At 37.0% G+C, this 23,816-nt stretch overlaps 1 protein-coding gene across 2 annotated transcripts in view; it reads left to right on the forward strand.

Annotated features, from left to right (window-relative positions):
• MTREX (Mtr4 exosome RNA helicase) overlaps positions 1-23,816 on the forward strand; it is a 122,801-nt gene that overhangs the window by 32,549 nt on the left and 66,436 nt on the right. For both annotated transcript variants that reach the window (XM_049863768.1, XM_049863773.1), the window contains exons 6-14: positions 896-1,070; positions 2,587-2,677; positions 12,672-12,796; positions 13,930-14,028; positions 14,489-14,591; positions 16,294-16,425; positions 17,642-17,721; positions 19,353-19,463; positions 21,052-21,153. In XM_049863768.1, the coding sequence (XP_049719725.1) occupies positions 896-1,070; positions 2,587-2,677; positions 12,672-12,796; positions 13,930-14,028; positions 14,489-14,591; positions 16,294-16,425; positions 17,642-17,721; positions 19,353-19,463; positions 21,052-21,153 (1,018 nt within the window). The remainder of the gene's footprint in view (positions 1-895; positions 1,071-2,586; positions 2,678-12,671; positions 12,797-13,929; positions 14,029-14,488; positions 14,592-16,293; positions 16,426-17,641; positions 17,722-19,352; positions 19,464-21,051; positions 21,154-23,816) is intronic.

Raw genomic sequence — 23,816 nt, forward strand, 5'->3', positions numbered from 1 at the left:
ATGAATATTATTTTTATCTCTCCAAAAAGTCAAAAAGCATATTGACAGCAGAAACCAAGTCTTAAATAGGAGGATCTATCGCAGTGCTAAGCTTAATCCTGATTTCATGATCTATATTAAAATTTTAACTGAATGTTCTTTAAAAAACAAAACTTTTTTTTTTATTAATAGCTATGGAAGAACTTTTACATAATCAGAACCCACCATAATTTTTACTCAAGAACTGATTTGATAAATATTACATATCGAGAAAGAGTACATATGGATTAACTCATTTTTGAAAGTTAAAAAAAAAAATTTTTTTTTTAAAGCCATTCCTGTTAATGGTATCTGTATGTATAAGCTCACAGGCAGAGACTCTAAATTTCCCATGTGTTTTACCTACAGGTAAAAAAGTTGTTTTACCTAGAAGTAAAAACAGAGTAACCATTAATAATCATTGGTATTTGTAACTCAAAACCTGTTGCCATTGAGGCAATTCCAACTCATAGTGACCCTGTAGGACAGAGTAGAACTGCCCCATATGGTTTCCAAGGAGCAACTGCTGACCTTTTGGTTAGTAGCCGAGCTCTTAACCAATGCACCACCACGGCTCCAGGTATTAGTAATTAAAAAAAAAAAAAAAAAGGTTACATTAATTCCCAGAGACATAATTTTAAAATTAAAACATTTTTGTTCATTTAGACCACTATGTTTCAGATTTGTCATAATAATCACCAGTTTATTAGTATTTCTGTACTAAGTAGAATAAGGTGTTAATGTTCTTTAGAGTCCATTTGAGGCAAGTAATTAGGGAAAATTTGGACATTTTATGTATTAATACAATTGAAAAATCAGAAAACTCAAAGTAAAAATTTTATAATTACCTTTTTCTTATTTGCTTTCATATCTTTAGGTATGCTATTGCATTGGCCTTAAGGGAAAAACAGCGTGTAATATTTACCAGCCCAATTAAGGCTCTGAGTAACCAGAAATACCGTGAAATGTATGAAGAATTTCAAGATGTTGGTCTGATGACTGGAGATGTTACTATAAATCCTACGGCATCTTGTCTTGTTATGACCACAGAGGTAATTTATATAGTACCTCATCCATTTTTTATTAATGTCTGTTCATTTAGAGCATTGTGTTTTATCACTTGCTCTGTAGAGATAAAATGTAACACTTTTCTTTCTGAGCAGATTTATTTGAAACGGAAAAAGTTCACCTCAAAATGTTCTAGCAATTGTATGAATTCATATCTAAAATGCCAGTATTTCTATTACTTGTCATAATTTTTTTAATCAAGTATTTTTAAGGGCTTTTTACTATCATTGACATCAAAATGTTTTGACAGCTTTGATACAATTTGAATACGTAGTTTCATATAAGTAGTAGCTCTTTGTTTAGCTTATTAGTAGGTATTATGTTTAGCTTCTTCCCATAATCATAGTTAGGCTTTACATATAATTATATCTTATTCGAAGTACTTCTGTATATAGTTGGATCATATCCTAGTTTTTTATGAGGACATGGTATATTAGAGGGCAAAAATTAGTTCCTGGTGTGGAGAGCCAACCAAAAGCATTGTTCATTTTTCATTTTGGTACCCAAATTAAGTTTATTTTCTGTTCTCAAAACTTGGTTCCATCTGTGGAGGATTTTTATTATTGCCAAAAAATCAGGTTAACGGGTGCCAAAAAATATCCATATCGTGAGGGAATATAAAAATCAAAAACCAAACCTGTTGCTGTTGCGTTGATTCAATTCATAGCAACCCTATAGGACAGAGTAGAATTGCCCTATACGGTTTCCAAGGAGCGCCTGGTGGATTCGAACAGCTTACCTTTTGGTTAGCCCCTGTAGCTCTTAACCACTATGCCAGCAGGGTTTCCTGAGGGGATGTAGGCAGAAAAAAAAAGAGCAGACAGTATAATGAGGTCCAGTGTGTTGGATAGAAGATAATTTTAATTTGCTCTCATATCTTAGAAAGTATGTATCTTGGAATTGGTGCTGAGCATATAAAATAATAAGTTTATATTTGAGACACATGGACGGTAGAGGTGATGATAATTCTGCACATTATAGCTCATTTCTAATGACTGAGGATTAATTTACTTTGGTTTTATGGGAGAAAGGAATGTTATTTGATTTTTTAAAAATAGCATTGATGGGTCAGTGATGGAACTCACATCTTCCATGTTGGAGACCCAGGTTTGCTTCCTGGCCAGTGTACTTCATGCATAGCCACCACCTGTCTGTCATTGGAGGGAGGGTTGCATGTTGCATTGATGCTGAACAGATTTCGGTGGAGCTCCCAGACTAAGACAGACTAGGAAAAAAGACCTGGTGATGTACTTCTGAAAATCAGCCAGTGAAAACGCTGTGGCTCACAACTAATCAAGGGGATGGTGTAGGGTCGGACAGCAATTCATTATGTTGTGCTTGGGATTCCCATGAGTCAGGGGTTGACTCCACAGCAGCTAACAACAGATACTACTTTAATGTTTCCAGTGATAGAGAATTTTCCAAATTGCTTGTTAGAAAAAAATTTTTAATTATTAGTTGTTATGACCTACATTTGTGAAATTTCTTGTTTTTCTTTAGATTTTGAGAAGTATGCTGTACAGAGGTTCGGAAGTTATGCGAGAAGTTGCTTGGGTCATATTTGATGAAATTCATTACATGAGAGATTCAGGTATTGTGCATATTCTATGGTGTTGTTGAGATTTGTGACAGTTATTTCCCCTTAACGCTGACCTTAGGAGTTTTGAACAAGAAGTTAAATTTTGCTTTGGATTTTGGTGTGGCTAGAGTTCTAGCAAACATCTGCTGCTTAAAATTGTTGACAGGAAAATCCTTGACAAACTGACTTGTCAACAGTGGATTTGACTTTGCTACTTAAATTGGATCTAACTGGAAATAATGTATCGCGCTGTCAACAATTTTAAGCGAATGTTTCCTAGAACTTAGCAAATGTTTGCTAGAACTTAGCAAACAGTAGAATTGCCCCATAGAGTTTCCAAAGCTATAAACCTTTATGGAAGCAGACTGCCACATCTTCCTTGTGCAGAGTGGCTGGTGAGTTCAAACTGCTGGCCCTTTGGTGAAGCCAAGCATTTAACCACTGTGCCACCAAGACTCCACTGTACCATCAGGGCTTCTTAATTCAAGTATGGCTCCTCAAATAGTAATTTTTCCTAGGTGAAGAAATGGAATTTCAAATAAAGGAAATGGAGTTAAAACGGATAATAGATTGCTCATATAACTGATATTAAAGGATTCCTAAAGCTTCTGATTAAAAGGTTTAACTTTCTTGAGTTTTATTATTTTTTAAAAAAAAAAACACTTTAAAAGTTAGACAACAAATCATGTTTATGGGAAAAAATTCCATGAGGATTATGAAATACACAAAAAGAAAAGTTATAAATATCCCTTTACTTGGGCCGTTAGACTGTTAATAATGAAAAAGTAGGTGTATTTGAAACATGTCACTTGGTATTCCGTCAGTTCCTGGAGCCTTGTTTTTCTCTAGTGTATTCAGTGCAGCTTGGATTTCTTCCTTCAGTATCATTGGTTCTTGCTCATATACCGTAGTTGTTGTTGTCAGGTGCCATCAAGTTGGTTCTGACTCATAGCGACCCTATGCACAACAGAATGAAACACTGCCGTCCTCACAGTTGTTGCTATGCTTGAGCCCCCTGTTGCAGCCACTGTGTCAGTCCATTTCACTGAGGGTCTTCCTCTTTTTCACTGACCCCCTCTACTTTACCAATCATGATGTCCTTCTCCAGGGATTGATCCCTCCTGATAACATGTCCAAAGTACGTAAGATGCGGTCTCAGCATCCTTGTTTCTAAGGAGCATTCTAGTTGTACTTCCAAGACAGATTTCTTCGTTCTTTTGGCAGTCCATAGCCTATTCAGTATTCGTCAACACCACAATTCAAAGGTGTCAATTTTCCCTTCAGCTTCCTTATTCATTATCCAGCTTTTGCATGCATATGAGGTGATTGAAAATACCCTGGCTTGGGTCAGGTACACCTTAGTCCTCAATGTGACATCTTTGCTTTTCAACACTTCTAAAGAGGTCTTTTGCAGCCTATTTGCCCAGTGCAGTACGTTGTTTGATTTCTTGACTACTGCTTCCGTGGGTGTTGATTTTGGATCCAAGTAAAATGAAATCCTTTACAGCCTCAGTCTTTTCTCTGTTTATCATGATGTTCTCATTGGTCCAGTTGTGAGGATTTTTGTTTTCTTTATGTTGAGGCATAATCCATATTGAAGGCTGTGGTCTTTGATCTTCATCAGTAAGTGGTTCAAGTCTTCACTTTCAGCAAGCAAGGTTGTGTCCTCTGTATAACACGGACTGTTAATGAGTCATCCTCCAATCCTGATGCCCCAGTCTTCGTATAGTCCAGCTTCTTGGGTTTTTTGCTCAGCATACAGATTGGATAGGTATGGTGAAAGGACACAACCCTGATGCACAGATCATATGTTGCCTACTGAAATGGTTGAACATCGACCAATTCTTTTTGGTACGGTGAATCTGTGTATGCCTTCCATCTTCTTTTTTTTTTTTAATTTTTATTGTGCTTTAAGTGAAAGTTTACAAATCAAGTCAGTCTCTCACACAAAAACCCATATACACCTTGCTACACACTCGCAGTTACTCTCCCCCTAATGAGACAGCCCGCTCTCTCCCTCTGCTCTCTCTTTTCATGTCCATTTCGCCAGCTTCTACCCCCCTCCACCCTATCATCTCCCCTCCAGGCAGGAAATGCCAACATAGTCTCAAGTGTCCACCTGATGCAAGCAGCTCACTCCTCACCAGCATCCCTCTCCAACCCATTGTCCGGTCCAATCCATGTCTGAAGAGTTGACTTTGGGAATGATTCCTGTCCTGGGCCAACAGAAGGTGTGGGGGCCATGACCACCGGGGTCCTTCTAGTCTCAGTCAAACCATTAAGTCTGGTCTTTTTATGAGAATTTGGGGTCTGCATCCCATTGCTTTCCTGCTCCCTTAGGGGTTCTCTGTCAGGGCAGTCGTCGGTTGTAGCCAGGCACCATCTAGTTCTTCTGGTCTCAGGATGATGTAGTCCCAGGTTTGTGTGGCCCTTTCTGTCTCTTAGGCTTATAGTCACCTATTGTCCTTGGAGTTCTTCATTCTCCTTTGCTCCAGGTGGGTTGAGACCAATTGATGCATCTTAGATGGCTGCTTGCTAGCGTTTAAGACCCCAGACGCCACTCTTCAGAGTGGGATGCAGAATGTTTTCTTAATAGATTTTATTATGCCAGTTGACTTAGATATCCCCTGAAACCATGGTCCCCAGACCCCTGCCCCTGCTATGCTGGCCTTCGAAGCATTAAGTTTATTCAGGAAACTTATTTCCTTTTCGTTTGGTCCAATTATGCTGACTTCCTCTGTATTGTGTGCTGTCTTTCCCTCCACCTAAAGTAGTTCTTATCTACTATCTAATTAGTGAATGTTCCTCTCCCACCCTCCCTCCCTTCCCCCTCTCATAACCACGAAAGAAGGTTTTCTTCTCAGTTTAAACTATTTCTCAAGTTCTTATAATAGTGGTCTTATATAGTATTTGTTCTTTTGCAACTGACTAATTTCACTCAGCATAATGCCTTCCAAGTTCCTCCATGTTATGAAATGTTTCACAGATTCCTCACTGTTCTTTATCGATGTGTAGTATTCCATTGTGTGAATATACCATAATTTATTTATCCATTCATCCATTGATGGGCACCTTGGTTGCTTCCATCTTTTTGCTGTTGTAAACAGTGCTGCAGTAAATACGGGTGTGCATGTATCTGTTCGTGTAAAGGCTCTTATTTCTCTTCGATGTATTCCAGGGAGTGGGATTGCTAGATCGTATGGTAGTTGTATTTCTAGCTTTTAAGGAAGCGCCAAATTGGTTTCCAAAGTGGTTGTTGTACCATTTGACATTCCCACCAGTAGTGTATAAGTCTTCCAATCTCTCCACAGCCTCTCCTACATTTATTATTTTGTGTTTCTTGGATTAATGCCAGCCTTGTTGGAGTGAGATGAAATTTCATTGTAGTTTTGATCTGCATTTCTCTAATGGCTAATGATCGTGAACATTTCCTCATTTATCTGTTAGCTACTTGAATTGTCTTCTTCAGTGAAGTGTCTATTCATGTCTTTCGCCCATTTTTTAATTGGGTTGTTTGTCTTTTTGTACTTGAGTTTTTGCAGTATCATGTAGATTTTAGAGATAAGGCACTGATCAGAAATGTCATAGCTAAAATCTTTTTCCCAGTCTGTAGGTAGTCATTTTACTCTTTTGGTGAAGTCTTTGGATGAGCATGGGTGTTTGATTTTTAGGACCTCCCAGTTATCTAGCTTTTCTTCTACATTCTTTATAATGTTTTGCATATGGTTTCTGCCATGTATTAGGTCTCCTAACGTGTTCCTATTTTTTCTTCCATGATCTTTAACGTTTTAGATTTTACATTTAGGTTTTTGACCCATTTTGAGTTAGTTTTTGTGCATGGAGTGAGGTATGGGTCTTGTTTCATTTTTTTGCAGATGGATATCCAGTTATGCCAGCACCATTTGTTAAAAAGACTGTCTTTTCCACATTTAACTGACTTGGGGCCTTTGGCAAATATCAACTGCTCATATGTGGATGGATTTGTTTCTGGATTCTCAATTCTGTTCCATTGGTCCATGTATCTGTTGTTGTACCAGTACCAGGCTGTTTTGAATACTGTGACGGTATAATAGGTTCTAAAATCAGGTAAAGTAAGGCCTCCCACTTTGTTCTTCTTTTTCAGTAATGCCTTATTTACCCAGGGCCTCTTTCCCTTCCATATGAAGTTGGTAATTTGTTTCCCCATCTCATTAAAGAATATCCTTGAGATTTTGATCGAAATTGCATCAAATATATAGATAGCTTTTGGTAGAATAGACTTTTTAATAATGTTAAGTCTTCCTGTCCACGAGGAAGGTATGTTCTTCCACTTATGTAACTCTCTTTTGGTTTTCTTGAAGAAGTGTACTGTAGTTTTCTTTGTATAAGTCTTTTACATCTCTGGTAAGATTTATTCCTAAGTATTTTATCTTCTTGGGGGCTACTGTAAATGGCATTGATTTGGTGATTTCCTCTTCGATGTTCTTTTTGTTGGTGTAGAGGAATCAAACTGATTTTTGTATGTTTATCTTGTATCCCAATACTCTGCTGAACTCTTCTATTAGTTTCAGTAGTTTCCTGGAGGATTCCCTAGGGTTTTCTGTGTATGAGATCATGTCGTCCACAGATAGACATACTTTTACTTCTTGCCAGTCTGGATGCCCTTTATTTGTTTATCTAGCCTAACTGCTCTGGCTAGGACTTACCGACACAATGTTGAATAAGAGTGGTGATAAAAACCATCCTTGTCTGGTTCCCCATCTCAGTGGGAATGTTTTCAGGCTCTCTCCATTTAGGATGATGTTGGCTGTTGGCTTTGTATAAATGCCGTTTATTATGTTGAAGAATTTTCCTTCTATTCCTATTTTGCTGAGAGTTTTTATCATGAGTAAGTGTTGAACTTTGTCAAATGCCTTTTCTGCATCAATTGATAAAATCGTGATTCTTATCTTTGGTTTTATTTTTGTGGTGGATTACATTAATTGTTTTCCTAATATTGAACCATCCCTGCATACCTGGTATGAATCCCACTTGGTCATGGGGAATTATTTTTTTGATATGTTGGATTCTATTGGTTAGAATTTTGCTGAGGATTTTTGAGTCTACATTCACGAGGGATATAGGTCTATAATTTTCTTTTCCTGTGGTGTATTTACCTGGTTTTGGTATCAGGGATATGGTGGCTTCATAGAATGAGTTTGGTAGTTTGCCGTCCTTTTTTATGCTCTGAAATACCTTTAGTAGTAGTGGTGTTAATTGTTTCCTGAAAGTTTGGTAGAACTCTGCAGTGAAGCCCTCTGGACCAGGGCTTTTTTTTTGTTGGGATTGTTTTGATTACCTTTTCAATCTCTTCTTTTGTTATGGGTCTATTTAGTTGTTCTACCTCTGTAGGTGTTAGTTTAGGTTGGTGTGTTTCCAGGAATTCATCCATTTCTTCTAGGTTTTCAAATTTGTTTGAGTATAGTTTTTCCTAGTAATCTGATATGATTCTTTTAATTTCAGTTGGGTCTGTTGTAATATCGCCCATCTCATTTCTTATTCAGGTTCTTTGCTTCCTCTCCTGTTTTTGTTTTGTCAGTTCAGCCAGTGGTTTATCAATTTTGTTGAGTTTTTCAAAAAACCAGTTTTTGTTCTTGTTAATTCTTTCAATTGTTTTTCTGTTTTCTGTTTCATTTAGTTCAGCTCTAATTTTTATTATTTGTTTTCTTCTGGTGCCTGTGGGTTTCTTCTGTTGCTCTCTTTCTATTTGTTCAAGTTGTAGGGATAATTCTTTGATTTTGGCCCTTTGTTCTTTTTGGATGTGTGCATTTATTGTTATGAATTGGCCTCTGAGCACCACTTTTGCTGTGTCCCAGAGGTCCTGGTAGGAAGTGCTTTCATTCTCATTGGACTCTATGAATTTCTTTATTCCATCCTTAATGTCTTTTATAATCCAGCCTTTCTTGAGCAGCGTATTGTTCAGTTTCCAAGTGTTTGATTTCTTTTCCATGCTTTTCCTGTTATTGATTTCCACTTTTATGGCCTTATGGTCAGAGAAGATGCTTTGTAATATTTTAGCGTTATGCATTCTGCCAAGGCTTGCTTTATGACCTAATATGTGATCTACTGTAGAGAATGTTTCATGTGCACTAGAAAAGAAAGTATAGTTGGTTGCTGTTGGGTGGAGTGTTCTATATCTGTCTACGAGGTCAAGTTGGTTGATTGTGGCATTTAGATCTTCCGTGCCTTTATTGAGCTTCTTTCTGGATGTCCTGTCCTTCACCAAAAGTGGTGTGTTGATGTCTCCTACTATTATTGTGGAACTGTCTGTCTCACTTTTCAGTGCTGACAGAGTTTGTTTTATGTATGTTGCAGCCCTGTCATTGGGTGCATAAATATTTAATATGGTTGTATCTTCTTGGTGTATTGTCCCTTTAATTGTTATATAGTGTCCTTCCTTCTCCTTTCTGACGGATTTAATTTTAAAGTCTGTTTTGTCAGAAATTAATATTGCCACTCCTGCAATATTGTTCGCTTGATGTACTTTTTTCCATCCTTTGAGTTTTAGTATGTGTCTGTAAGTCTAAGGTTTGTCTCTTGTAGGCAGCATATAGATGGATCTTGTGTTTTAATCCATTCTGCCACTCTCTATCTTTTTATTAGTGCATTTAGTCCATTTACAGTCAGGGTAATTATGGATAGGTATGAGTTTAGTGCTATCATTTTGTTGTGTTTTTTTGTGTGTTGACAGTTTCTTTTGCCCACTTGATCTTATGTGCTGAGCAGATTTTCTTTATATATTGTCCTTTCCTTATATTTGTTGTTGTTGATTTTGTTTCTGCTGAGTCTGTGTTTTTCCCTTGCATTTTATTTTGATGAGTAGGATAGTTTGTCTCCTTTGTGGTTACCTTATTATTTACCCCTATTTTTCTAAATTTAAAACTAACTTTTATTTCTGTGTATCGCCGTATCTTCCTCTCCATATGGGAGGTGTATGATTACATTTCTTATTCCCTCTTTATTTTTTTAATGTTGTCATCTTTTATATAGTAATTGCCGTACCCTGTGTTGGGCTTTTTTTAATTTTTTTTTTTTTTTTAATCTTGCTTTGCTTTTTGGATTTCCCTGTCTGGGTTGACTTCTGGTTGCTCTGCCCAGTGTTCTAGTCTTGGTTGATACCTGATATTACTGATTTTCTAACCAAAGAACTCCCTTTAGTATTTCTTGTAGTTTTGGTTTGGTTTTTACGAATTCCCTCAACTTCTGTTTATCTGGAAATGTCTTAATTTCACCTTCATATTTAAGAGACAGTTTCGATGTATATATGATTCTTGGCAGGCAGTTTTTTTCCTTCAGTTTTTTAAATATGTCATCCCATTGCCTTCTTGCCTGCATGGTTTCTGCCGAGTAGTCCGAGCTTATTCTTATTGGCTCTCCTTTGTAGGTGACTTTTCTTTTATCCCTCGCTGCTCTTATAATTGTCTCCTTATCTTTGGTTTTGGCAAGCCTGATTATAATATGTCTTGGTGACTTTCTTTTAAGATCTACCTTATGTGGAGGTCCATGAGCATCTTGGATAGATATCTTCTCATCTTTCACAATATCAGGGAAGTTTTCTGCCAACAAACCTTCAACAATTTTCTCTGTATATTCTGTTACCCTCCCTGTTCTGGTACTCCAGTCACTCGTAGATTATTTCTCTTGGTAGAGTCCCACATGATTCTTAAGTTTTCTTCATTTTTTTAAATTCTTTTATCTTTCTTCAAATATATTAGTGCCAAGTGATTTATCTTCGAGTTCAGAAATTCTAGCTTCTGCTTACTCGGTTCTGCTCTTCTGACTTTCTATTGAGTTATCTAATCTGTGATTTTGTTGTTAATCTTCTGAATTTCTGATTGCTGTCTGTCTGTGGATTTTTCTAGCTTATTAAACTTTTCATTATGTTCCTGAATAATCTTTCTAATTTCTTCAATTGCTTTATCTGTGTTTTCCCTGGCTTGTTCTGCGCATTGCCTCATTTGCTTCCTGATGTCTTGAGGGTTCTGTATATTAAACTTTTGTATTCTGCATCTGGTAATTCTAGGAATGCACTTTTATCTAGAAGATCCCTGGATTCTTTGTTTTGAGAGCCTGTTGACGTGATCATGGTCTGTTTCTTTATGTGACTTGATATTGACTCTTGTCTCCTAGCCATCTATAAGTTATTGTATTAGTTTATGCTTGCTTACTGTGTTGTAGCTGCTTGCTTTGTTTTATTTTGGTATACGCCTGTGGGTTGCCTGAGTGAGCTAGCTTGATTATTTTCACCTTTGGAGCTCTGGCATCCTGTCCCCAGCTGGCTAGAGCTGTTATCAGGTATATCAGTTTAGGAGTCCATTCAGTATTCTTGTATGAATTCAGCTCAGTTTCCAGGTAGCTGATCATCAAGTGTGTGGTATAGGCTCTGTCCTACAGTCTTAGAGGGCCAGGGGTTATTGGCATATATACCGATACCTGATTGCAGCAGGGGGTCATGCTCTGAACAAGGCAGGGGGCTGAGAACTGACCCCCAGGTGTCTCTGAGAAAAATGTGTCTCTGTTCCCTAGAGCGTGCTGGTGGGTGGGTTCTGCAGAGGGACCATGGGCACCCAAAGTTTTTGGTTGTGAGGACTGGGAGGTACCAGTTACCTTTGGACCCCTGTCACAGGTGGCTGGGTGGTCCGAGTGGAGCTACCAGTCCTTAGGTCCCTGATGTGGTTAGGTGAGGACCTTGTTTAATAGGCAAAGCAATGTCGAACATCAAACACCCATCTCTCCACCACACAGCTGAAATGGTTGGAGTTTGTCAACAAGGAACTATTCTCCCAAAATAGGCCCACACAGGTCCATGCAGAAGGGAAAGTTGCTCAAGGTCCATGGACAGTTTGTGCCTGGACAGGAGCCGCTTGTGTCCTGAGCTCTCCCGTTAATGGAGCTAGCAAATTATCTTTTCCCCCCCAGTTGCAAATTTTTTCCTTCCCCAAGGCTGGGACGATGGCTCTAGGTACTCACCAGGGTCTATCTCAGGCCCAGGGATTCAGCCGCTGAAGCCAGCTTGGCAGTGCGGAGGGCGCGGTAAAACATACGCAGATACTTAGCTTTTGCCGAGAGCACCTTTCTCCTTAGGTTCCGGATGTGTGAGTAGGCTGTGTGGCTGGCTGCTTCTCTCTGAGGAAACTGTGGCCGAACGCTAGTACCAGCCCGCCACTGCCGCCGCCACTCCGGGAATGGTGCCTGAGGGCTCCCCGCGATTCGGGTCCGGTAACTCCTCTCCACTTCTGAATGGCCTCTTCCTCCCTCTGCCACTCAGTTCATTGTCTAAGCTTGCCTTTGATGCTCAGGGCTCCCAGCTTGTCACAAATACTCTCGTTTCACTTGTTTTTTCGGGTCTTTGTTGTAAAGAGGGCTCGCCAGAAACATCTGTCTATTCTGCCATCTTCCCTCTGTCTCTCCTTCCATCTTCTTTTGATGCCTCCCACATCATTCAGTATTTTCCGAGTAGAATCTTTCAGTGTTGCAACTGAAGGCTTGAATTTTTCTTCAGTTCTTTCAGCTTGAGCAAGTTTAAGAAAGAGTTTCTTCTGACATCTATTTTTGTCTTTTTTTTTCTTTCCTGTCTTTGTCCTCTTGCTTCCTTCATGTATGATGCTATATGTAAGAGTAATAGTGTGTCTTTGAAATTTTTTGCTGTAACTTTGTACAAGCATTAACCTCTGCTTCTCAAAGTAAAATGGAATACTACTCTCCTGCCTTTTCACTGGGGCTCCCATTAGGCTGTTTGAAAAGGATTCAGTCTGGAGCTGCTCTTTGCAGGATGTTATTTCAGAGTTTTTTTTTTTTTTTTTATAGTGGTTTGGTCTACCTGATCGATTCATAGTGAAAACTAACGTAGTTTTCAGTAAGGTTCTATGACTCAGAATATCCCTGTGTGAAGTGATCTTCGTTTCTAATTATTGAGCTTGTGAGAAAATAATATGAGGTACTGTAACTAAGGTGACTCTGATTTCTAAGGTATATTTGTTTTTTTCAGAGCGTGGTGTGGTATGGGAAGAAACTATTATTTTGCTTCCTGATAATGTCCACTATGTCTTTCTTTCGGCTACTATTCCAAACGCTCGACAATTTGCTGAATGGATTTGCCACTTACACAAGCAGGTATATTCTCTCCCTTTATAGATGCCTTCAGTATTCAAAACATTATGGATTACCCTAACTGTGTCCTATACTTTGTTTCTAATGCTGTCTAGAATAAAAAAAAAAATTTAACGTGAAACTACATATCATATCAGGCAGCTTATCAAAACCAACTGACTGGCTTTTTGCAAGTGATTTCTGAGCCCCATCTCAAACCAAAAATAAATCAAAATTCCTGTGAGTCGGACTTTAGAATATCTAATTTTCAAAAGTTCCCAAGTTGATTTTGATCAGGTTTGGTTTGGAAACTATTGCATACATTCATACGTTGAGTCTCCAGTACATAGTGGAGAATTTCCTCTAAGACCTTGGTACCAAGAAAAGCTGGGGATATCCCGAGCATCTGATTTAATTTTACCATGTGAACACTGTGAAGCTTTTTATGACTGTGTTTCCGTTTTGCCTTTCTGGTTTACCTTTAGCAAGTGTATGAAAAAACCAAACTGATTGTCTTTTAGTCAATTCTGACTCATAGCGATCCTGTAGCAGCTCTATAGAACCTAATAACAAATATTTGTTTGTGTATACTGAGTTTGTTCTTAGTTTTATTTTGTGGCCCTTATTTTTTCTTACACTGATAGTCTTATGAACTTATTTTTATCTTTTTATGAGCGTTCTAATAGCATTTTGTTGCATTCACCCATGTTGCTTCTGGCAGATAGAAACGTAGTTCTGGGGGAACTAGATCAATCTACCACTTTAATAAGGCTTATAAGGATCTGTAGAGCAGAAATGTGCCGTTTTATCTCAGGAAGTCTTCTGTATTATCTTGCTACTGTTCATAGAAACAGAGGTATCTTCTTAATTACAGCATCCCAATTTTACAGTATGAATCCAGATTATTATTAAAGTTCAGGTTGTGTATTTTGCTGTGTTTAGGGAATTGGTAAATTGAAAAGATGGTTTATAATTCGATAGACTTAACTTTTCCACATTTTTCTATGGCCTGGTTCTTAAAAAAAAAAAAAAGTGTCTCTTTGAAATCTGAATTCGCTACTTTATTTCCACAAGGGCTTTTAGGCAGATCAAATACACAGTTCTATTTTGGATAAATAAAATTTATTATGCTTAATTATTCATTTTCCTTTTTACAGCCTTGCCATGTGATTTATACAGATTATCGGCCTACTCCATTGCAGCATTACATTTTCCCAGCCGGAGGAGATGGCCTCCACCTTGTAGTTGATGAAAATGTAAGATGATTGTCTTTCTTTTATATCGTATTTTATACCTTGTTTTTCTCTAATTTAAAACGAAGAGAGTAATAACAAGAGATCTATTTATTTTTTAACTCAAGTAGCTTTACAGTGCAAGTTGATTGTTCTTTTTGTATTTTCAAAAAATAAAATATTTGTGTTTTTCTTATGAATAAATTATATTTTTCTCCTTTCCAAATTTTTTAAAATGCCTGGAGGTTGGGGGCTCTGTGCATGTTTCAGATATCTCCTGTGTACTCTTCTCAGGTTTATAATCTTTTTATTACCTCTGTCACAAATTTTTTTAATTATTATTTTTGAATCATAGTTAAATTATTTGTGATAATTGCTAATTATCATTTAAAATTTTCTTATCTCTTTGTTTTGAAAGTGTATAAAATATTTGAATTATGATTTAGTATTTGTGAAATTACATAGAAAATGTCTGTGATTCCAGGGTGACTTCAGGGAAGATAATTTTAATACTGCAATGCAAGTGCTTCGAGATGCAGGTGATTTGGCAAAAGGAGACCAGAAAGGTCGAAAAGGTGGAACTAAAGGTAATTTGGAACTTTACTTTGAAAGAATTCTATATAAAAATTGTATATTCCAATTACTCTGACATTTTCTGTTTTTTACTTATTTTTCTTCAGGAAGCTATATCAAAATCTAGGTGGTATGTGAGGAAATTCGGTGGTTAAATGTTGATTTTAAGCATTATGTAACTTTGAAAGCAATCTAATCTTTTTTCCCATATTATAGCTTTTTTGAGGTAAAATCCACATACCATTAAAACCATCTTTGTGAAGTGTAGAATTCCATTGTTTTTAGTATAAAACCACTGATTCCAGAACATTTTTATCACCTCTGAAAGAAACCCCATACCCATTAGCATTCACTCCTTATTTTACTTCCAGTCTCAGGCAATTACTAGTCTACTTTCTGTAGTTATGGATTTACATATCCTGGACATTTCATGTAAGTGGAATCATACAATATATGGCCGTTTTTTGTCTGGCTTCTTTTACTTAGCATAATGTGTTTAAGGTTCATCAGTGTCATAGCATGTATCACTGCATTGTTCTCTTTTGTGGCCAAACAACATTCCGTTGTACGGATATACCACATTTCATTTATCCATTCATCAGTCGATGGACATATGGATTGTTTCCACTTTTTGGCTGTTATACTGATGTTTTGTGGAACTGTCATACTGTTTTCCAGAGTGGATGCACCATTTTACATAACCAGCCATGTACGAGGGTTCCAGTTTCTCTGTCTCTTTGCCATCACGTGTTATTATCTTTTTGATTACAGCCATCCTGGTGGATGTGAAGTGTTACCTCATTATGGTTTGATATTCTTATCGCTGATGCTGATAATGTTGAGCATCTTTTCATGTGCTCCTTGACCGTTTGTGTATCTTCTTTGGGGAAATGTCTGTGTAGATCCCTTGCATGTGTTTATTTTTTAAAAAAATATTGTGCTTTAGGTGAAAGTTTACAGCTCAGGTTAATTTCTCATACAAAAATTTATTTACTTTTATGCGACACTAATTGCAGTCCCTATAATGTGACAGCACACTCCCCCTTTCCAGCCCGGGTTTCCTGTGTCCATCCAGCCAGCCCCTGTCCTTGTGTGTCTTCTCATCCTGCCTCTGGACAGGAGCTACCCATTTGGTCTTGTGTATCTGCTTGAACTAAGAAGCACACTCTTCATGAGTATTATTTTATGTTTTATAGTCCAATCTAAGCTTTGTCTGAAGCGTGGGCTTCAGGAATGGCTTTAGTTCTGGGTTAACAGAGTGTCCAGGGTCCGTGGCTTCAAGGGCTTCTCTAGTCTCAGACCATTAAGTCTGATGTTTTTATTAGCTTGCACATTTTTTAATTGGGTCATTTGTCTTTTTATTCTCCACTTGCAAGACTTCTTTACATAATCTGGATATGAGGCCATTATTAGATATATGATTTGCAAAAATTGTGTCCCATTCCATGGGTCATGTTTTCACTTTCTTGATGGTGTTCATTGAAACACAAAAGTTTTTAATTTGCATAAGTCCAGTTTCTCTGTTTTTGGTTTTTGTGTGTTTGTGTATGTGTTTGAGCTTTTGGTATTATATCCAAGAAGGCTTTGCCTAACCCAAGGTCATGAAGATTTACTACTGTTTTTTCTTCTAAGAGTTTTATAGTTTTAGCACTTACATTTAGGTCTGATCAATCTTGATTTAATTTTTCTGTATGGTCGATCTCTTTTTTTTTGCAGGACCATCAAATGTGTTCAAGATTGTGAAGATGATTATGGAAAGAAATTTTCAACCTGTAATTATTTTCAGTTTTAGTAAGAAAGATTGTGAAGCTTATGCACTTCAAATGACCAAACTAGATTTTAACACAGGTACTACATAATTTCAGTATAGTTTTATGTTATGTGAAAATGGAGCGTAAGATACATTTCTAGTAATACATTTCTCTATTGTGTATTACTAGCATATGCAGTTCACCTTACAGTTACAATGGTAGGTACGTAGCGTATTTCTGAAAGCATTTAAGAGACCGCTGATCATTTATTTCTTCTCTATTCTTTCACTGAAAGAGGTGAGTACATTGCTGTGTGTAAAATTCTAAGAGCCCTATCAAAAAACGTTAGAATCATGCCTTCTTATACTTCATTGCCACAAGCTCCTCAATGATTACGGTTCTCTGTCCAACTAGTTAATAGTGGATCTCTTGGTGTGACCACCTTCTGCAATGATACTCTGCTTCAGTCTTCTAGAAGCTACTTTGTACCTAATTGTGCTATAGCTCTCAAAGTGAGATAACTTTTAGCAAATTGATAAATTACTTTCATACATCAATTATAGATGTAACTCACCTAAAGGCACACAGTGAAATATTAGATCAGCTGGGCCTAGCATTGCAGTGTGTTGAATACCAACGTAATTGTCATTCGGTTCTGCCTTTTACATATATAATCCTGTACAATGAGAAGTGACTAACACCTTGAATTGTTCAAATTCAAATTTTAGTTGTACTGTTCTTTATCAAGGCACGCAACTAGACTAATGTATGTTTTTTGATTAAGTGAATTGCTCTGCTTATGAATGTTTTCTGGTAACTTCTAGTGTTGAATAGGCTTGAAGTTACAGGGTTATATACTGATTGATTCATGAAGTATTTGTTGAGTACCTGCTATCTGGTAGACACTGTACAGGAAGCAGTGTAATGGTTAAGAGCATGGGCTTGGGATTTCTGGCTCTAACAGGCCAATTTTATACTTTTCAATTTTACTTTCCTTAGTAAAAAGCAGATAATGGTGGTTCTCGTGTCCTCTAATTGTGAGACTTAAATGAGATAGTTACATGTTACGTTCTTAGGATAGTTAATTATTAATGTTACTGTTTCATAACATAGTACTTTTCTTCAGGGATTAAGTTTGCTAGATAGGTTCTTAAAGACAATGAATTCTGTTAAATCTGTGGTAATTTTGATCTGACATTCCTTTTTGATCGTCTTAAATACTCTACAGACTCTTATTTCTTTGTAGAAAATGAGTGAAATTTGTTGTCACTCACTCGTTTTGACATTTATGTACCTTTGGATTTTCTCTTTAGATGAAGAGAAGAAGATGGTTGAAGAAGTATTCAGTAATGCAATTGACTGCCTGTCTGATGAAGATAAAAAGCTCCCTCAGGTGAGTGTTTAACATCACTAAGTAAAGTGTCGATATTAATAGATAAGACCTCAGCTGCTAACCACAAGGTTGGCAGTTTGAATCAACCAGCCACTCCTTGGAAACCCTGTGTGGCAGTTCTGCTCTGTCCTGTAGGGTCACTTTGAGTCAGAAATGACCCGACAACAGTGGGTTTGGTTTTTTTGTTTGTTTGTTTTTTATATTCACTTTACATTTCTTTGTTGTGTTCCTGTATTTCACTGTTTGCGCACTGCAGCAAATAATGTTGCACTGAAATGATACCTTGATTTGTATTTTAAATTTCTGAAATGGTGAAAGGAGGAAAGATTTACTGCCCAAAGGAACTTTTCTCTGAAAGCTTGCATGGTCTGAAAATTAATGTTTCTGTGCCTAATACTGAAAAAGTTTAATGTTTTAAATAGTTACATTTTAAATTCATAAGGCTACCAAACAATACAATAGAGCACACCTTATAAAAATCACGTATTTAGTGAGAAATTTAATGTCGGGTTTGTTTTAATTCAGTGTTTTTTTTTTTTTTCACTTTTGCTCTTTATTGGAATTGCTGAGGGAGTTGTAAAAAAGTACTGATGCCTGGGTGCTACTCCCAGAGATTCTGATTTAATTGGTTTCTCGTGTGTCCTATTCATTAGAATATCTTAAAAGCACCCCCAGTGATTCTAATGTATAGCCAAAGTTGAGAACTGCTGTATCCAATCTATGAAAGTTTTGTTTTGCGCAAAGAAAAACTGGGAGATCATATTCTGCTTTACAAATGAATACTTTGTTTTATAAATAGTAGCATGTTTCTTAGTACTTAAAATAGTGTTTAGTTTTAAAAATATGACAGGTTTTCTTCCCATCTGAATTATTAGTATCTAAGGACTGAGCCGTATCTTTATACCTTTTTAGTATCCTAGCACACTTCTAATGTTGTATGCCGTCAAGTCTATTCCAACTTATAGCGACCCTGTATGACAAAGTAGAACTGTCCCATAAGGTTTCCTAGGTTGTAATCTTTACGGGAGCAGATTGCCGGGTCTTTTCTCCCACAGAGCAGCTGGTAGGTTTGAATCACCAACCTTTCAGTTAGCAGCCAAGAGTTTAACCATTGCACCACCAGGACTTCATACACTTCTAATAGTAAGTATTTAATGGAACATGATATAATGATAAAGAGAATGAACTCTTTGTAATTTGTACATATTTATATTAAATATATTTTATACTTATTTTTCTTCCACTTGAGTTGGCAATATCTTTTAAGTTTATTTTGTGCAGATACAAAGTTTGCCTTCATAGCTTGTAATTTTCTTAGAGGAGATGAAGTGATGCTGGAAAATTTGAAATTAAACACCAGAGCTCTTGTAAAGTGCATTTAACACAAGAAGACATGCCTTTCATGTTACATAAAGCTAGACCTTAACTTTTTTTTTTTTTTTTTTGAGTTTAATAATCTTTGGGAACATGGGTTTGGGTTTTGCCTTTATCCTGCAACTATGAAGTTATATAACATTTTGTTTAAACAGCTTTTTTTTTCTTGATTGAATTACCCCTTTTTCTTAGTTTAGTATTTTTAAATTTCCGTTTCCTCACATCATTATAAAATAAATGTTATTCCAAAATCACAGGTTGAACACGTTCTTCCTCTTTTGAAGCGGGGCATTGGTATTCACCACGGAGGCTTACTTCCTATTTTAAAGGAAACCATTGAAATTCTCTTTTCTGAAGGATTGATAAAGGTATGGTTTATGTTTATTATGCTTTAGAATTGTGTTACATGAGTGGTTTGAAAATTATAGACAGCAATGTTGATAGGTAGTGTTGTGGGTTTTTTGTTTGTTTTTAAGTCCATGTGCAATGATTTAGGAAACGGACTTGATTTTTTATATATAACTTACACCTCATAAATTTTGAGTTATAAGTAAAATCATCTGTTTTCCTTTTCTTGTCTTAAAGTAAGTGGTAACACTGTTAGATACAATCTGGAATTTTGAAGAAGGTGCTATTTAGTTACCAGGCATGGAGTTGAGTCTATAAGTGGATTCCTTTCTACATATGGATTAAAAGGATGCACTTAGAGAAGACAAGAATTGCCAGTTAGACTTAGGAAAGAGAGCTTTTCAAACGTTCTAATTTAAACCAAAGAGTCAGATTTTAAAAAGAAAAGGTAGAAGTTGATTTTATATGCAAATGGAATATTAAAAATGGGAAACAACTTACACAGTAGCCATAAGCCTATACATGACACAAATTATTTTAGGTTTTAAAATCAGACATTAAAGAATCATGTTAGAGATTTATCGTAAGAACCTCAGCACTAAGCAGAATATTCCAAAGAAATCTACTTACCTTGAAAAAGTGGCTTGAGGTATTTTAGATAAAGAATTGGTCACTATTTATACCTGGGTCATGGGAAGGCCCTGTCAGTGTTCCTTTCTGGACATTGTATATTTATTGTACCCTACTTAAAAAAATTTTTTTTAATCTAAATGGTACTTATTGGTTGTAAAATTCAAGTAGAACAATTGTTCATAAAGTAAAAAATGAGAGACTGTCCTTTCCCTTCACTTCCCAGAAATATCCACTAGCTTGCATATAAATACACATGTGGTTTATTTTTAATCTACTTCCCTGTTGATGAAAATTTAGACTATTTAATAGTACTTCAGTGACTTTCCTTGTCCGTACATCTTTGTGTTCTCATACCTCTATTTTTTGGTAAAGTGTTAGAAGTGAGCTGACAGATCTCCTCTCAGAGATCTTAAAGTTGAAGCGATCCCCAAAACTGGTGCATCATCAGTGAAGGAACCAAGAATTTTTGCAGCATAAAGTTTTGTCCATTAGGCCAGAGGTATTCTCTCCTGTCACCAACACTGGAATTTAAGGACTGTTTTCTCCTGAATTAAAAAATTTCTGGGGTGCAAATGTTTATGTGTAATACGGAAGTGCATCTTCTGGGAACAGCGTATTGCCCACTTTATTTTTGTAGGGCCTAGTCACTGGGTTTTTTTTTTTTAGTTAATGACTAAGGAGCCCTGGTGATGCAGTGGTTAAAGTGATAGACTGCTAATCAAAAGGTTGGCAGTTCAAAACCACCAGTGGCTCTGTGGGAAAAAGATGTGGCAATCTGCTTTTGTAGAGATTTACAGCTGCCTTAGGAACCCTGTAGGGTTGTTATGACTTGGATTGACCCGATGGCCATGGGTTTGGTTTTGGTCTTTAGGTTAATGACTAATTTTAAAAAATTAATAACATGTTTATTTACATTTAAATGATAAAACTAGTTTTCGGGTTAAAATGCATTTGATTCTGTAATTATTTATTTAGGCCTTATTTGCTACAGAGACTTTTGCTATGGGAATTAACATGCCAGCTAGAACTGTTTTATTTACAAACGCCCGCAAATTTGATGGAAAAGATTTCCGATGGGTAAGTAAAGTAGTAGATATATTGAAATAATTTTTATCTTTGTTTTACTTAAGGTAACTTTGACTCATGTAATGAAAATATTTTAATACTTCATAATCAAGTTTTAATGATTAAAACAATCTTAAATATATATCAAATTTATTTTTCCTTTATGGGATTTTTATTTTCAGGCTTACAGTAGTCAAGGGAAAGTATGATGATCATAGAAACATGATTCCTGGATTACAGGCGTGTTCAGTAGAGTCATCCCTGAGACTCAGGCGGATGCTAGCTTTAAGGATTTCACAAAAATTTGATATTAGATATCTGTGTTGGTCTAGCAATCAGCAGGTTGGAGGTAGGGGTAGGGGATGAAGGTAGAACAAGTGGCTCTAAAATGGTCCTGAAGATTAATCGTTTGTTTTTTATGCATTTTGGCTTTCTCCAAGCAGGGGATATCACTCGGAACTATATAGATCACTATTTTATAACTTTTAGCGGCTATCGTTCTCCTCTCCGCATTGAAACTGACTTTGTAGCCGGGAGTGGGGGGGGCACACTTCTCTTTATTCTAACAAGGGCCTATTCGGGAATTTCCCTGTCTTTGGCTGATCTTAGAGATTTTCACACTCAAATACTCAGGAATTTGTACTTGTGCTAATACAATAAGGCAATCAAGGTTAGATTTTTAGACCCCCTTAAAATTCTATAAAATTCTGTGTTTTGTACCCTGCCACCTCATCCTCATCAAAGAAGATTCTTTTAGGTAAGGGTGTTTGGTGTTAGGGAATAAGTGTGCAGATGATTCATGAGTGCTTTAAAACATTTTAAATACTTCTAGAATTTTCTTTTAAGTTCGAGGGATTAAGTTCACCAAAAGTCTTCACCAAAAGAGTAAAAAGAGAACCTACAGACTGGGAAAAAATTTTTGGCTATGACACATCCGATAAGGGCCTAATCTCTAAAATCTACAAGATACTACAACACCTCAACAACAAAAAGACAACCCGATTAAAAAATGGGCAGGGGATATGAACAAACACTTCACCAAAGAAGATGAAATCAGGGGCTAACAGATACATGACGAAATGCTCGTGATCATTAGCCATTAATCATTCATTAGTCATTAGCCATTAGAGAAATGCAAATGAAAACTACAATGAGATACCATCTCACCCCAAGGCTGGCATTAATCCAAAAAACAAACTAATAAACATTGGAGAGGCTGTAGAGAGACTGGAACGCTTATGTACTGTGGTGGGAATGTAAAGTCGTACAGCCACTTTGGAAATTGATTTGGCACTTCCTTAAAAAGCTAGAAATAGAAGTTCCACATGATCCAGGAGTCCCACTCCTCAGAATATATCTGAGAGAAATAAGAGTTGTCACATGAATAGATAGAAGCACACCCATGTTCATTGCAGCACTGTTCAGAGTAGCAAAAAGATGGAAACGACCTAGGTGGCCATCAGCAGATGAATGGCTAAATAAATTATGGTACATACACACAATGGAATACTATGTAATGATAAAGAACAATGAAGAATCCAAGAAACATCTCTCAACATGCATGAATCTGGAGGGCATTATGCTGAGTGAAATTAGTCACAAAAGGACAAATATTGTGTGAGACCACTATTATAAGAACTCAAGAAATGGTTTAAACATAGAAGAAAACATTCTTTGATGGTGATGAAGGGAGGGAGGGAGGGAGAGGGGAATTCACTAACTAGATAGACAGGAATCATCTTAGGTGAAGAGAAGGACAACACACAATACGGGGGAAGTCAGTACAGCTAGACTAAAGCAAAAGCTAAGAAGTTTCCTGAACACAGCCAAACACTTCGAGGGACAGAGTAGCTGGGGCTGGCATCTGGGGACCGTGATTTCGGGGCACATCTAGGTCAATTGGCATAATAAAGTTTACTAAGAAAATGTTCTGCATCCCACTTTGGTGAGCGGTGTCTGGGGTCTTAAAGCTTTCAAACAGCCGTCTAAGATGCATCAATTGGTCCAAACCCACCTGGAGCAAAGGAGAATGAAGAACACCAAAGATAAGAAAAATATTAGCCCAAGAGACAAAAGGGCCACAGAGACTCCATCAGCTTGAGACTAAAAGAACTAGATGGTGCTCAGCTGCCATCAGTGACCGCCCTGACAGGGAACACAACAGAGAGTCCCTGACAGCAGGAGAGAACTACAGAGCAAAACTCAAATTTACATTAAAAGACCAGACTTAGTGGTCTGAGACTGGAGGAACCCCCAAAGCCATGGTCCCTGGATGCTCTGTTAACCCAGAACTAAAACCATTTCCAACACCCTCTTCAGACAAAGTTTAGATTGGACTACAAAACATAAAATAATACTCGTGAAGAGTGTACTTCTTAGTTAAAGAAGATACATACAAGACCAAATGGGCAGTTCCTGTCTGGAGGCAGGATGAGAAGGCAGGAAGGGATAGGAACTGATTGAATGGACGCAGGAAACCCAGGGTGGAAAGAGGGAGTGTGTTGTCATAGTATAGGAATTGCAACTAATGTCACATCATAATATGTGTATAAATTTTTTATGAGAAATTGAGCTGTAAACTTTCGCCTAAAGCACAATTTTTAAAAAAATTGCAAAAAAGGCGGTGCCTTACCTTCCCATCCCCTTGAATGTGGACTAGACCTCAAGAATCACTT

This window comes from Elephas maximus, chromosome 2, assembly GCF_024166365.1.
Source record: "Elephas maximus indicus isolate mEleMax1 chromosome 2, mEleMax1 primary haplotype, whole genome shotgun sequence".
Lineage (NCBI taxonomy): Eukaryota > Metazoa > Chordata > Mammalia > Proboscidea > Elephantidae > Elephas > Elephas maximus.